The sequence below is a fragment of the Lynx rufus genome, unplaced genomic scaffold (assembly GCF_022079265.1).
Source record: "Lynx rufus isolate CCGP_SWC_20201006 ecotype Redwood Valley unplaced genomic scaffold, mLynRuf1.p SCAF_19, whole genome shotgun sequence".
NCBI classification, from domain to species: domain Eukaryota; kingdom Metazoa; phylum Chordata; class Mammalia; order Carnivora; family Felidae; genus Lynx; species Lynx rufus.
The window spans coordinates 31399794-31414995 of record NW_025814833.1 but is presented as its reverse complement, the minus strand read 5'-3'; the positions used below and the strand labels follow the sequence as shown (position 1 = coordinate 31414995).

Here is a 15202-nt window from a genome sequence, read left to right as displayed (position 1 = left end):
CTGTAGGCTGTAAGGTGCTTGACCCATGCTAGCTAATGTGCTCGGACATCTTTCTGCTCCAACCGGGCCCTGTCCGGGGTGAGTTGATAGCAGAGAATAAAGCAGGCGAGTGAGGGCCCTGCGCCCCGCAGTCTGTAAAAGCCCGCCCGGTGAGAAATAGCATCGGCTGTTTCCTGCTGCAAGCGAAAGACGGCATGGCGTTTTGGTTTTCTCTTTGCTTTTTTGTTCTTGTTTTTGGTGGACGAAGCGGTAGGGACAGAGTCGCGCCTCTGATGTTTCCGAGATAATCTTGGCCCCAGATACAGTAAACAGTGCGGCCTGTGACCTAGAAGGCAGGGGCCCGGCTTCAAAATGCGGTGCGGTGCTTGTGAGGTTTGGGCCAACCCTGCTGGGGGGTGGGGTGAGCGAAGAAGCGGTCATGGGGGTTTAAGTACAGCCGGGGGGTGGGGGGGGGAAGGGAAGTAGAAATTGATTTGCTTTAAAAATTTCTCACAGGGCACCTGGGTGGCTCAGTCGGTGAAGTGTCTGACTCTTGGTTTCGACTCAGATCTCATGGCGTGTGCGTCCAAGCCCCACGTCAGGCTCTGTGCTGACAGCGCAGAGCCTGCTCGGGATTCCCTCTTTCTCCCCCTCTCTCTCTGCCCCTTCAGCGCTCGCTCTGTCTCTCTCAAAATACATAAATAAACTTAAAAAACTACACGTCCCAAGGGGCACTTGGCTGGCTCAAGTCAGTGGAGCATGCGACTCTTGATCTCCGGGTTGTGGGTTCGAGCCTCACGTTGGGTTGTAGAGATTACTTAAGAATAGAATCTTGAAAAAAATAAAAATGTATCACAAGATTTAAAGTTGTAAATATAATAGAAACGGAGAATAAAAAGACTTCTTTGCGCCAACTGCAGGGGAATTACCTGAGGAGAGAATTGCCACGGTCGCATTCATTACTAACAAGGAAAGGCAAAGTGAACGTAATAGAGTGCACCTCGTCCTTCCTCACGATTTAAAAACAAAAGTGGACGGGGCACCTGGCTGGCTCAGCCGGTTAGATCACGTGTCTCTTGATCTCAGGGTTGTGGGTTCAAGCCCCATGTCGGGTGTAGAGACTACTTAGAAAATCATCTTAAAAAAATAAAAACGAAAGCGGAGACATTATGAGTTACCAGCCTATGAATAAGTCTAATAGTGTCCCCAGAATAGCAACTGGAAAATAGAACTAGATCTCAAAGTGTTGGAAACTCCGTGAATTTGCTCTCTAGGTTTTATCCGTGCAGACAGATACGTCAACCTGGGGGCTCACGCTGCCTCAGAATCCTGCTGCTGGATTCTACGTGAGTTTGCGAAGCTCAGTTGTCATGAAAGTTTGGCTTTTCCTCTTTTTGGTCGACCCATTCAACAAATATTTACTCAGCGCTTCTGTACCGGGAGTACGTCAGTAAACAAAACACTTGGACGCCCCCGCCAACGGGAAGCTTACATTCACACGAGGTGGGGAAAATAGATAATAAGTGGCACAAATAAGAACATTATATGTTACCTCAGATGGTGAAAAGTGCTACGAAAAATAATAGAGCAGGATGCGGTTGCTAGGTGATGGGGTTATGGGGAGGCGGCTGAAGTACTAATAGATGATCAAGGTGGGCTTCATGGAGATGGTGACGCTCGGGTGAAGAGCTGAAAGAGGGGAGGGAGCGCGCCTAGGGGAACCTGGCGGAAGAGAACCTGGCACCGTAAAGGAACAGCCGGATCAAAGGCCAAAGCCAAAGCATTCCCGCGGCATTTCCGGGGTGTGCAGGGAGCCGCAGGGAGGCCAGGATGGCTGGGGAACACCCCCCTCTCCCCCCTACTTCCCACTGTGTGTGAGGAGGTGAGCAGGAGGAGAGGGTCCCAGGGCCAGTGGAAAGGGAGGGCCGGGACCATCACGGGGAGCCTTGGGGGCCATCACAAGGAGGAGGACTTGTACTAGACAATACACATCTCAGTCCGTCAGCATTCTCACGTTCTCTGCTGAAGACTGCGAACTCTGATTCAGTCCCCAGACACAGGAACCTGAGTTTCCTCCTTCCGGCCGCCATGTTTTGAAAGCCCTGGGGAGGAGTGAGCTTATCTGCCCGCTGATCCCTCCCATGCTGGCATAAACCTGTCACGTATCACCGTTGGGTCTTGAGTAAAAGAGTTGGACCCTTTGGACGGAGTCTAATGTACTGTCTGTTTACACAGAGCAAAGAAACGTAATTCTCAAATGTTTCATGTCCCAGCGAGAGGAAAAAATTAATTGCTTACCAACGTACTGCTTCCAAAATTCAGTCTATAAAGAAAAAGAGGACAAGTTAATGGCAGTACTTAAAATGTTTTGGATTTGATTGCTTCCCTTCTGTAACATTTGTCATACATCTATGTGTGTAGCTATTTAAAAATTTCAGAGAGAGGGTTCTTTTTTTTCTTCTTCTTTTTCTTTTTAGGTTTTCTGTTCTTAGCATCTGAAGTATGTTACGAGGAAAATACTCACGGTTTTTTCAGTGTTTTCAAAAACTTCTCGTGCTTCTTCAAAGCTACACTTTTCTTCCATACATTCTCTCTCAAGGTTCCCTTGAACAAACTCTTCCAGTTTGCCTGAATTATACCTCTTGGGCCGGCTCAGAACTTTCGTGGCATCTTCATGATCAAGAAAAACTGCAATTTAAAAGAACCGTCCTTTAGCTTTAGGAAAAAGAAAGCATCGTGAAAATTAAATACATCTCTTAAGAAGGGCTTTGTTTTTAATCCAAGGAATCCCAAAGCCAATTTATCTTTGGGGCCTAGAGCCAAAAATCTATGATGTCCTCACAGCACTGTATACACACGGAGCTTTAGGAATTAAAATTCAATTTGGCTTTTAGTCAAGAGAGCTCCAGTAATGAACGGTCAGATTTTCAATTGTATTTGGATTTACTTTGGATGAAAAAAGAAAGTTCTCAAATAAGCAGTTAACTTCACACTTTGTCATCATTTGAAAATAGCTAATTGCAGATCCGTGCAAGGTGATCCGTCACTGTGGCCGGGCTGTGTTTTCAGGATGCGGTTGCCCAAATGACTTTGCAGCAAATTTCTCTGGGAAAAACAGAAGCCTGATTGTGGGCCCGCTGCACATACAACCCCAGTGTCTCTCACTAGATGTTAAAGAGAAACCATTGCACTAATTTGTTTATTTCCAGACTCACAACACCATCGGTTGGCACGTGTTACGGGAATTACAGTGACAAGTCTGTCTCTGGGATTCAGGATGTGCCTGCCTGTGGGGCAGTCCTGAACTCTGGAGGATTGAGGTCTCTAACCTATTTGTCACCTTCCGTCCCTCCCTCCCCACACTCACTCACTCACTCACTCACTCTCTCTCTCTCTCTGTCTCTTTGTCTCTGTCTATCTAGATAGATACAGAAAACATATCCATCTCTATCATTTTTTTTAAAGTTTATTTATTTATTTGGAGAGTAAGATAAGGTGCGAGCAGGGGAGGGGCAGGGAGGGAAGGAGAGACGGCATCCCAAGGAGGCTCTGTGCTGTGAGCACGGAGCCCGATGCCGGGCTCCGACTCCCAAACCGTGCCATCACGACCGGAGCCGGAATCGGATGCTTAACCGACTGAGCCACCCAGGTGCCCCTCCACGTCTATTATTAATAACAGGAACTCGAGAAGTTGCCGGAGTTGTTCCTTTCTTCGAGGGACCGATCCCATGTCAACAGGACCAAGTGCTTACAAGAAGAACTTTCCAGGCATTTTGGGACTGCTTGCTCATGAATTCAAAGAGAGAGAGAGAGAGAGAGAGAGAGAGAGAGAAAGAAAGAAAGAAAGACCAACTAAACCATATTCCCTTAGTTTCCCTGCAGCTGGTCACTTTACGGACACTTCTAGTCCCTCGGCAACCTCGCTTTTTCTGTGGCTCTGCAAGTCCTCTGGGGCGTCGCTTGTTTTGCTGGATGCAGCAGACTCTTCCTCTCCAACCCTTGCCAACTTTCTCGGTTCCCTTCGCTCCCTCTTCCGTGCCGTGGGATCCTGCGGTTCCCCGCCGCCAGATCAGTGTGGCCACCTGCCCATCTTGCCTTCCGAGGCAGCCCGGGCGCCGTGGGAGAAAGCCACCCACTGCCGCCACCCAGCCTTGCCCAGCGGGCCCTCCTCTCTGCCTGGCGATCCGTTTGCTTGGCCCCGGGAGCCCCTACCATGGCCTCTGGGTCTGCGTCCAATTTCAGCGTGGGCCGGGCGGAGAAACAGGGGTTTGCAGCCAGGTCCGACCCACCCGGATGTGAGTCCCGTGTCGACCACCCGTCGGCCGGGGGGACGCCAGGCGAGTGACGTGAGCGCCGAAGCTTTACCTCGGCCAAGTGCAAAACGGGTAGGCAGTCATACGATAGGAACATTGAGCTCATGGCGTTGTGGGACGGGGATCGGTGAGCGGATACGCGTGCGCAGCACGTGGCAGACGCGGGCTCTGCCCTCTTTCTCCCGCTCCTCTCGTGCTGGCCTGCCTTCCTGTTGCTCAATTCCCTCTGTAGCTCCTTGGTGCCCTTTTCTGGGGCTCTTTCCCTTCTTTGCTCCCATGCGTATCCTGAAATGACTCCTGTCGGGATCGGCAGTGACCTCCTGAAGGGTAACTTTGACTCCACGCATTTCTTGACCGCCCCGTAACATTTCTAATGCTTCATCTCTCCGCGGTTCTCTTTCCACGAGGCCATCCCATTCTGGTTCTTCTCTTTGCTGTAACTCCTGTTACTCATCCACCACTCGAATCAATTCACTCCCCTTTGCCTGCCTGCCCCTTAAATGTCCAGAGTTCTCCCAGGTTCCTGCCTCAGGCTTTTCATGCCATTCGACTCTACCAGGGCTGGGACTCGGGCCAGGTACCCGAGGCATCTGGGGCACAGAACTTAAGGAGACGCTCTCTCTCGGTGCGTGCAAGTACATTTATGCTGTGTGTGCCTTGATTGCCTCACCCTAGTCCAGCGCTGACTCTTTCAACACTATTTTCTTTTTCTTTTTTTAAAGTTTATTTATTTTGAGAGAGAGAGAGAGAGAGAGACTCCCAAGTAGGTCCCGTGCTTTTAGCGTGGAGCCTGACGTGGGGCTTGAACCTATGAACTATGAGATCATGACCTGAGCTGAAACCGAGAGCCGGCTACTTAACCGACTGAGCCCCCCCCGGCGCCCCTCAACACCATTTTCTGAGCGCTCACTGCAGTCAGGCGCTGTGCTCGATACCACATTATCCGTGCTCCCTCCCTGGATCCTCACACACGGTTGTAAGTGCGGTTTCTACAACGGTGGGCTCCGTTTTTTTGTTTTTTGTTTTTTTTTGCATTTTAATTTTTTTTGATGTTTATTTATTATTGAGAAAAGAGCATGAGGCAGAGAGAAGGGGAGACAGAGAATCCGAAGCAGGTTCCAGGCCCTGAGCTATCAGCACAGAGCCCGACGCGGGGCTCGAACTCACGAACCGCAAGATCATGACCTGAGCTGAAGTCGGACGCTTAACCCCGTGAGCCACCCAGGCGCCCCAACAACGGCGGGCTCCAAATAGCCATCTCTAGTCAGATATATCTTCTGAATTCCAGATCATCTTCCCAGCTCCCTAACTGTACATTGTCATGCGACGAATCAGAGCTGATGATTATCTAATGCTTCTGCAGTGCTGGACGTGATGCTCTGTGCTTTGCAGCCATCATTTCATTCCATCCTCACAGCAGCCCCATGAGATTGATCCCGACATCTCATTTTTGTAAAGGAGGAAAATGGAGGTTCACAGAGGTTTAAGTAATTGGCCCTGGGTAACACACTGAAGTGTCAGAACCAGGGTTTAGACTTTGGCAGTCAGACTGCCCAGTCCACGCTCGGAGGTACCACTCTGTGTCCTGGAATCACATCAGACGCCCCAGATGTGTACTCCACACTTGTCTGAACCTGTTCCCCTTCCACAGCCAGAGGGGTAAAAGCCCTGTCCTTTCTACGTCCTGGATGTCACCTGATTTCCTTTCCTTCTTCTCTGCACAACTAATGTCCAGGCTCCGGCCCCTCATGCCTTCCCAGGATGATTGCAGTGGCCTCAAGACGGTCACCCCATGTCTCGCCACCCCTTCCTCCAACAGTTCACTAGGATGTTGCCAGACTCATGATAGGTGATGGCGCTTAAAGAGTGCACTTGTCGCGGTGAGCACCAAGTAATGTAGAGAATTGCTGAATCACTATATTGTACACCTGAAACTAATGTAACACTCTATGTTAACTACACGGGAATGAAAATGAAAAATGCAAGAAGAAAAAAATGATACAAATGTTGCCAGACCGAGCATTCTAGATCAGCCATCATCGGCGCCATTCACGTTTCCATGTCCGTTGACCCGACAGTTGGGCTCTGTTGTCCAAACTCCTTAGTTTCAGGCCTTTGTTATCTGGTGACCTGACCCTGTCTAGCTATCCTACCTCGCTTGTCATATTTAATATTCAAAACACCCTGAGTTCCTGAAAGACCTCACATTCTTTGTGGATCTGGATCTTTGCACGGGAGTGAGTCTCTTTGCGTAGGATGCCCTAGATCAGACATTAAAGGACAGTGAACCTACTCCTCTTTTAAGACCCAGCCCCAAATACTGTCTCTGTGCCGAGTGTTTCCCCAGTTAATGTATCCCTTTGTGCTCCTGGTACACATGTTGTCACGTTACACTGAAATCTCTCACCTGACCTCACGATACTTTAGGTCAAAGAGGGAGTCCAGATGATCCCTGCGCCCCTAATACCTCACCCCAGTACCTGGCACCGTGGTCACTCAGTCTTGTGAAGTTCTGCAAAGCATACAGACCGAGGCTGTCTGTCTTTCATTCATTCATTTCATGCATTCGTTCTCAATGAAAGACCCCTTCAGTCCGTATACGTTACAAAATCGAATTAGTTCTGCAGAACGGGTTTGATTTCAAAATTCTAAACTGATGCAAATAATGCCTAATGGCAGCAGTCATGAAAATGTAACATCTCCGTAAGTCATTCATAGAAACAGCTCTTAGAAGCCAGTGACCGCTTAACAGCAGAAGAGAGCGCTGCATTAGAACTGTCCATCCTTTGGGAAATTCCCTCGGCTCTCTCCTCCAGGGCCTGTTATCTCTGACTGCAGTGACTCCAGAATCACTCTGCCTTTCTACACAATTGTTTGACGGTCATATATTTAGCCTCTCTTCAGGTTTATCTCTTCTAGCCATTATTTCCCCAGCTCTGAAATCCTACTCCCCGTCCCCGCTCCATACCTATCCTTTTTTCTCCCCCAACATCTGAGGTCTTCAAGGGAGCAGTAGCCTTCCAGAAACCTCCGTTATCTCACCACTTGTCTTGAAGGAAGGGCTTGGATCTTTTGTGGCCCTAGATCTCACACTGATGAGCTATGTGTAAAGACTTAGCCTTCTGTCCCACTTGGTGAATTTTCCAGCTAAATTTCTTCACCGTACCCACTTTGCCAGTTTGATTTAACCTTTGCCTTCTCGTACCATCATTTCTGCATTTCAGTGTGCCATCATGTCTGGAGTGGGAAGCACGGGGCCAGTCTTTCTGGGGACCCTTGGGGTTGACACCCTGATCCCGGCACTGTCAGCTGCTAGATTTGATTATAGTGGGTTGACAAGTAAGGGTGATAAATGCTTCCTGTGAGAACACGCCGTTTGCCTAAATGGGGTAATTCCTCCCCTGCGTGCCTGCCTTTGGGAAGTGCATAGAGTCACTGAAGTTGAGGGGTGCCTGGGTGGCTCAGTCTGGGTGACTTCAGCTCAGGTCATGATCTCACGGTCCATGAGTTCGGGTCCCACGTCGGGCTCTGTGCTGACAGCTCAGAGCCTGGAGCCTGCTTCCGATTCTGGGCTCCCTCTCTCTCTGTCCCTCCCCTGCTTGCGCGCAATCTCTATCTGTCTGTCTCTTTCTCAAAAGTAAATAGACATTTAAAAAAATTTAAAAAGTCACTGAAGTTGTGAAAAAACCAAGCGATATGCATCGCATTCACTCTGTTCCCACTCCTTATGTCAGCCTTGGACTCGTTTTGCTCAAGTGAGTATTGGGTTTCCCCCTGTATTAACTCCGAGATGTTTAGAAGCAGAGACAAAAGAATTTCTCCTAATCCATGAAAAAGTTTAGGGATGAATAACAACTTAGTAACGAAGACTTCGTTTTAAGTAACACCTCAAATTGAAAGTGTATGCGTTTATGGATATTTAAAGCCACAAGCCTGCCGCATTTTATAGTTCTAACATTTTGAAGTGTACCAGATATCTTAAAAATCAAGCTCTTTCTGTAAATAAAACCATTGTGGCTTTCATGTGTCCCGTTTTGATCTCAAAGTGGTGAGTAAAAAAAAAAAAAAAAAAAAACCACATGACAGAGTTAATGTGTTTCATATTCTGCTGTTTCCTGGTTAAAACGTTTTCCCACTTTTACCTTTCTTTAACCCAGGAGATGACTGTTTTCAAAGCAAATTTACCTGGTCAAATCATAGGGCTAACAGTGTCCGTTAAAAAAGAAAAAAGTACCATAGGCATTGTAAATCTAGTTTTCGCAATTAAGAAGACACAGATACTAGAGAACCGGTACTGACCAACTCACATGCTGATGACTGGGATCTTAAATGTTGCTGTCAAATCCTGTAATCACTATTTAGTGGAAACGATAGCACCAGACATTTCTATATCTAAAAGACAAGCATACAGTGTATCTTGAAAAAGGAAACCAACCTGTACAGTCAGCACCGAGTAGATATCCTAAAAGGCAGATGGTGATGAGGCCCGGTGGTTCTGCCATGATCATGTTCAGGCACCGCATAACCTTTGCCGACAGATTGTGCAAGTGGCAAGGTTGACCAATTGTTCCAAAGTACAAGCTGAGCTGTATTTACTTCTGGGAAACAGTGTCCATCTCCCCCAGTGGGTCTTTGGGCGATTTCCAGTGGCTTCTTGGGTTAAGTGAAGAGTATAGGCAGTGTCAATCTTTAAACTTCACCTCTGATTCTGTGGACTTCTACCGCAGTGGCTGATGGGAGACAGGAAATGACACATCATTAGAATAGGGTGGGGGGGTGGTGGTGGTGCAGCGGGTACAATGGCTGGAGTGGCCGTGGCAGCAAACTTCATCAGTGGGATCCATGTTTATTCTCGTCAGGGAGCACTAGTGGCATATGGTTTAAAAGTAAAGAGAGACAACGAAGTCATTTGGTTACCTACCTTAAAACTCACTGCTCACATATGTTGGGCCGCTTGGTAGATTCTTAGTATGTTCCTTCTCACGACGACTCAACTTTCTTGTGCCATGTACCCAAGGTGAAACGTAAGGACCCTACTCAGAACACACGTATGTATGTGTGTGTATGTGTGCGTATATACTTACATATTTCTATGATATGATGGACGAGTAGTAGTATATAATAGTTTGTGTTAATGTGTCCTACCACTTCACATACAATACAAAACATCGACGTATACCAACGTTTACCTATCATTCTTTGTGCTGTTGTTGTGATACATTTTATTTGTACATGTTATAAACTCTACGTGATATGATTCTGCTTTAAGCAGTCAGCCTTTCAAAGAAATTTAAAAATGAGAAAAAGTAGTTTCTCTTTAGCCACATATTTACCATTATGAAATTCATTTCTTTGTTTAGATCCAAGTTATAATTTTTCATCATTTTGAATACTCCAACAATTTTGATAGTGTAGGGCTTCTTATGATGAATTTTCCCCACTTTTGTTTGAAAATGTCTCCATTTTACCTTCATTAAAAAAAATGTTTTTTGAAGTTTATTTATTTTTGAGAGAGACAGAGACAGAATGCAAGTGGGTCAGGGGCAGAGAGAGAGGGAGACACAGAATCCGAAGCAGGCTCCAGGCTCCGAGCTGTCAGCACAGAGCCTGATGCGGCGCTCGAACCCACCAGCTGTGAGATCACGACCTGAGCCGAAGTCAGACGCTCAACTGACTGAGCCACCCAGGTACCCTTAGGGTCACAGGAAATTGTAAAAACAGTTCAGCGAGGTCTCGTATACCTTTCACCCAGTTACTCCCAATGTTTATATCTCACATAAATGTAGTATAACATCAAAATCAGGTAATGGATGTTGGCATAATGTGTGTGTGTAATTCTACGTAATTTTATCACGCGTAGATTTATGTAACCACCACTGCGGTCCGGGTACAGAACAGTTCTATCACCACAAAGATCTCTCTTGTGCTACTATTTTATAATCACACCCACCTCCTTCCTCCCAATTATTCCTAACCCCTGGCACTACTAATCAGTTTTCAGTCTCTGTAATGAGAATGTTGTATAAATAGGCACAGAGTATGTGAGCTTTTGACACTGGCGGTTTTCATTGAGCACAGTGCATTTGAGATCCATCTAGGTTGCTACATGCTTCAATAGTCGGTTCCTTTTTGTTGTTGAGAAGTATTCCATGATGTGGATGTACCACAAATTGTTTATTCACCTACTGAGGAACATTTCGATTGTTTCCAGGTTTTGCTATCATAATAATGTGCTATAAACTTAAATGTACAGTTTTCTGTGTGGATGTAACTTTTTAATTTCCCTGGAATAAATGCCCAGCAATGCAATTTCTGGGTCATATGGTATGTTTAAGCTAAAGTTGAATGTTAAGCTTTTAAATATACTGCCACACTGGGGCGCCTGGGTGGCCCAGTCAGTTAAGCGGCTGACTTCGGCCTAGTTCACGATCACGCGATTCGTTGAGTTCTAGCCCTGTGTCGGGCCCTGTACCGACAGCTGGGATCCTGGAGCCTGCTTCGGATTCTGTGTCTCCCTCCCTCTCAGCCCCTCCCCTGCTCATGCTCTGTCTCTCTCTGTCTCTCAAAAATATATAAATGTTAAATAAACTGCTATACTGTTTTCCAAAACAGATTGCCACGTCTACATTCCCACCAACAATGGGTGAATGATCCAGTTTCTGGGCATCCTTGCCAGCATTTGGTATTGTCACTGTTTTTTGTTTTTTGGTTTTTTTTTTTTTTTTTTTTTTACTTTAGACACTTTCATAGGCGTGTTGTGATAGCTCACTGTGTTTTAATTTGCATTTCCCTAATGGTTCGTGATGTTGAACACCTTATAACTTACTATCTGTATATCCTCTTCAGTGAAATGTATGTTCATTGATTTCTTGTTCAATTTTAGAGTTTTTTAAAAAATGTAGATGTGAGTCCTTTCTCAGATACATGGTTTGCAAATACTGTGTCTAAGACCATTGCTTATCTTTCCATCCTCGTAACTGAGTCGCACAGCCAAAGTTTTAAATTTTGATGTAGCTCAATTTAACATTTTTTAACGATCATACCTTTAGTGTCGCATTTAGAACTCTTCCACTAACATGAATCTTGAAGTTTTTTTTTCCCATTAAAAATATTGTATAGTTTTATGCTTTAGATTTATTCTGGTGTTCCATTTTGAGTTAATGTTCTGGTGTTCCATTTTGAGTTAATATTTCTAATGTATGAGGTTTAGGTTGATTTTTTTTGTTGTTGATTTTTTTTTTTGGCCTGTGGGTGTCTGATTCCTCTAGCACCATTTCTTAAAAAGAGAATCCTTGCTTGTTGAATTGCTTGTGCGTTTTTGTTTTTTTTTTTCCACAAATCAGTTGAATATCTTGTTTTGGGTCGATTTCTAGGTTTCCTGTTCCGTTTGATTGGCGTATGTGTGCCTTCCTCTGCCAACGCCACCTGTCTTCATTACTAAAGCTGTCTAGTAAGCTTTTATATCAGGGAGAGTGATTTCTCCCACGTTTGGATTGTGTGGCAAGATTATTTTGTTGCGGGGTGGGGGGGGTTACCAAATTACTATATTTCAAGGACTGGTACAAATGAAAGAAGTAGATGTTTTGGTACAACTTGGAGAAAAGGTAAACGTAACCCCAACACGCATGCACTGCCTTGCTGACCCGGGAGGTCACCCTTGAGGCAATGGGAAGACAGCCTAAGGCGTAGCTGTCCTTATCACTGTTTCCCAAGGTGTGCTTGTCATAGACACTTGGCCCTGCCAGATTCCAGAGCCCCCCGTCTCGCCCAGGTTGATTATGTGGTCGCCGACTTCTTCGGTGAATTTCACCAGCTCGTTCACGTAATGCGTCTCCGTGAAGTCCCTCGGACAGGGTCGTTTTTATGAGTGGCCAGTTCGTGCAGTTCCAGGGGTGAGTGATTCAGGCTCTTCTCCAAGTGTAATGCACACTCTATTCGCAGTCATATCAGGGTCTGGTTCCTTGATACCCTGAGGGAAGATTCGGGCACCTGGTTGGTTTTGCAGCTTCATCAGTTTCTCGGCATGTTTCCTCTCCTCGTGCGACTGGCGAAGAAAACGTTTGGCAGAGTTCTTCAAGGCCACGCCTTTGCAGTCAAAGTAGTAAGGCGTGGCAGGTAGACGGGGGAGGCGTAGAGCTCCAGGTTGCTGTGGTGGTTGAGGGTGGCCTCTGAGTCCTGGTGGTATTTCTGGCACACCCGTGAGGGGGAGGCAGCCGTCAGGGCGGTGGCCGAGGACGGCCAAGGACAGGGTGCGTGGCTGCGTGGTGCTGGAGTGGCTTCGGGGGCCATGGGGAGGTTCACGGGCACCGTAAGGAGATGGCAGAGGGCTGGCTCTGAGCGGAGAGCTGGGGTGGGGGACGAGCGCCGGGTTCTGCCAACATACTATTGAAACAGGAAACTGCAGGGGCGCTTGGGTGGCTCAGTCGGTTAAGCGGCCGACTTTGGCTCAGGTCATGATCTCACAATCCGTGAGTTCGAGCCCCGCATCAGGCTCTGTGCTGACAGCTCAGAGCTTGGAGCCTGCTTTGGATTCTGTGTCTCCCTCTCTCTCTGCCCCTCCCCTGTTCATGCTCTGTCTCTCTCTGTCTCAAAAATAAATAAACGTTAAAAAAAAAAAATACGAAACTGCAGTGACTCACAGTGGAGATTCAGTATTTTGAGGCAAGATTATTTGAATTATTCTAGGGCCCATAACTTTCTCTATACATTTAAAAATAACCTGTAGCTACAAAAAACTCTTGCTGGGATTTTGATGGGGATTCCATTAAACCTGTGTGTGTATTTGGAGGAATTTGCATCTTCACTCTGTTGAGTTTTCCAGTCCCTGGACATGGTATGGACACGTATGTCCATTTCTTTAGATCTTTGATTTCTTTCATCAGCATTTTGTAATTGTTAGCATACAGGTCTTCTATATCAACTTATCCTTGAACAAGACACTTTGAACTGCATAGGTCTGCTTATGGGCAGTTTTTTTTTTTTTTTAGTAGACCCACAATATTACATTAGTTTCAGGTGTACACCATAGCGATTTGATGAGTTTATACACTATGCTGTGTTCAATTCAAGTGAAGCTACCATATTTCCTGATATGTTGCCGTCACGGTACCGTTGACTATATTCCGTACATTGTGCCTTTTATTCCCATGACTTACTCATTCCATAACTAGAAGTCTGTATCTCCTACTCTCCTTTACCCATTTTGCCCAACCCCAAACCTCTTCCTCTCTGGCAACCATCAGTTTGTTCTCTGTATTTATAGGTCTGATGTTGCTTTCTGTCTATTCATTTTTTTTTTTAGGTTCCACTTATGAGTGAAATAATAAGGTATTTGTCTTTCTCTGTTTCACTTATTTCACTTAGCATAATAGCCTCTAGGTCCATCCATGTTGTCTCAAATGGCACAATCTCATCCTTTTTTATGGTTGTATCATATTCCATCATACATATGGCCACATCTTCCTTATCCATTTGTCTTTTGAAGGACACTTAGATTGCTTCCATATCTTGGCTATTGTAAACAATGCTTCAGTAAACATAGGGGCACATAGATCTTTTCAAATTAGTGTTTTTGTCTTCTTTCGGTAAATACCCAATAGTGGAATTATTGGGTCGTATCATATTTCTGTTTTTAATTTTTTGAGGGTCCTCCACAGTGTTATCCATATTGAGTCTATCAATCTACATTCTCACCAACAGTTCCTTTTCCTTTAAATCCTTGCCAAAACTTGTTGTTTCTTGTCTTTTTGAGTTTTGGCCATTCTAAGACAGGTAAAGTGATATCTCATTTTTTTTTTTTAAGTGATTCTAAGTAGACTCCCAGCATGACCTGACTTGAACTCATGACCCTGAGATCAAGACCTGAGCTAAGATCAAGAGTTGGATGCTTAACTGACTGAGCCACCCAGGCGCCTCTCATTGTGGTTTTTGATTTGCATTTCTCTGATGATTAGTGATGTCGAGCATCTCTCCATGTGTATATTGGCCATCTGTATGTCTTCCTTGAAAAAATGTCTATTCCAGTCCTCTGCCCATTTTTTTTTTTTTAAATTTTTTTTCAACGTTTATTTATTTTTTGGGACAGAGAGAGACAGAGCATGAACGGGGGAGGGGCAGAGAGAGAGGGAGACACAGAATCGGAAACAGGCTCCAGGCTCCGAGCCATCAGCCCAGAGCCTGACGCGGGGCTCGAACTCACGGACCGCGAGATCGTGACCTGGCTGAAGTCGGACGCTTAACCGACTGCGCCACCCAGGCGCCCCTGCCCATTTTTTAATCAGATTTTTTTCATGTTGACTATAAGTTCTTTATATATTATAGATATTAACACCTTGTCAGATACATAATTTGCAATATCCTCTCCTGTTCAGTAGGTTGTCAGTAGTTTTTGTTTTCTTGATGGTTTCCTTTGATGTGCAAAAGCTTTTTATTTTGAAGTAGTCTCAGTAATTACATTTTGCTTTTGTTTTCCTTGCCTCAGGAGACGCATCTAGAAAAATGTTGCTGTGGCCAGTGTCAGAGAAATTACTGACTGTTCTCTTGTAGCATTCTTATGGTTTCAGGTCTCACATTTAAGTCTTTAATCCACTTTTTTACAAGCTTATTTATTTTTGAGAGAGAAGGGAGGAAGGGGCAGAGAGAGAGGGCGAGAGAGAGAATCCCAAGTAGGCTCTGCCCTGGCAGAGCCTGACGTGGGGCCTGAACTCATGAACCAGGAAATCATGACCTGAGCCAAAATCTAGAGTCAGATACTTAACCAACTGAGCCATTCAGGTGCCTGTAGGTGTTTAATCCATTTTGAGTTTATTTTTGTGTAGGGTGTTAAAAGGTGGTCTAGTTTCATTCGTTTACATGTAGCTGTCCAGTTTTCCCAGCACAGTTTATTGCAGACACTGTCTTTTCTCCATTGT

At 45.7% G+C, this 15202-nt stretch overlaps 1 protein-coding gene and 1 pseudogene across 2 annotated transcripts in view; both read right to left on the bottom strand.

The window, feature by feature from the left end:
• F9 (coagulation factor IX) overlaps window positions 1-8815 on the bottom strand; it is a 30099-nt gene extending 21284 nt beyond the window's left edge. For both annotated transcript variants that reach the window (XM_047081780.1, XM_047081781.1), the window contains exons 1-3: window positions 8728-8815; window positions 2504-2667; window positions 2278-2302 (exon numbers count right to left, since the gene is read on the bottom strand). In XM_047081780.1, the coding sequence (XP_046937736.1) occupies window positions 2278-2302; window positions 2504-2667; window positions 8728-8815 (277 nt within the window). The remainder of the gene's footprint in view (window positions 1-2277; window positions 2303-2503; window positions 2668-8727) is intronic.
• Window positions 8816-9010: 195 nt separating this feature from the next.
• Window positions 9011-12581, bottom strand: LOC124513844 (ferritin heavy chain-like; annotated as a pseudogene).
• Window positions 12582-15202: the final 2621 nt, after the last annotated feature.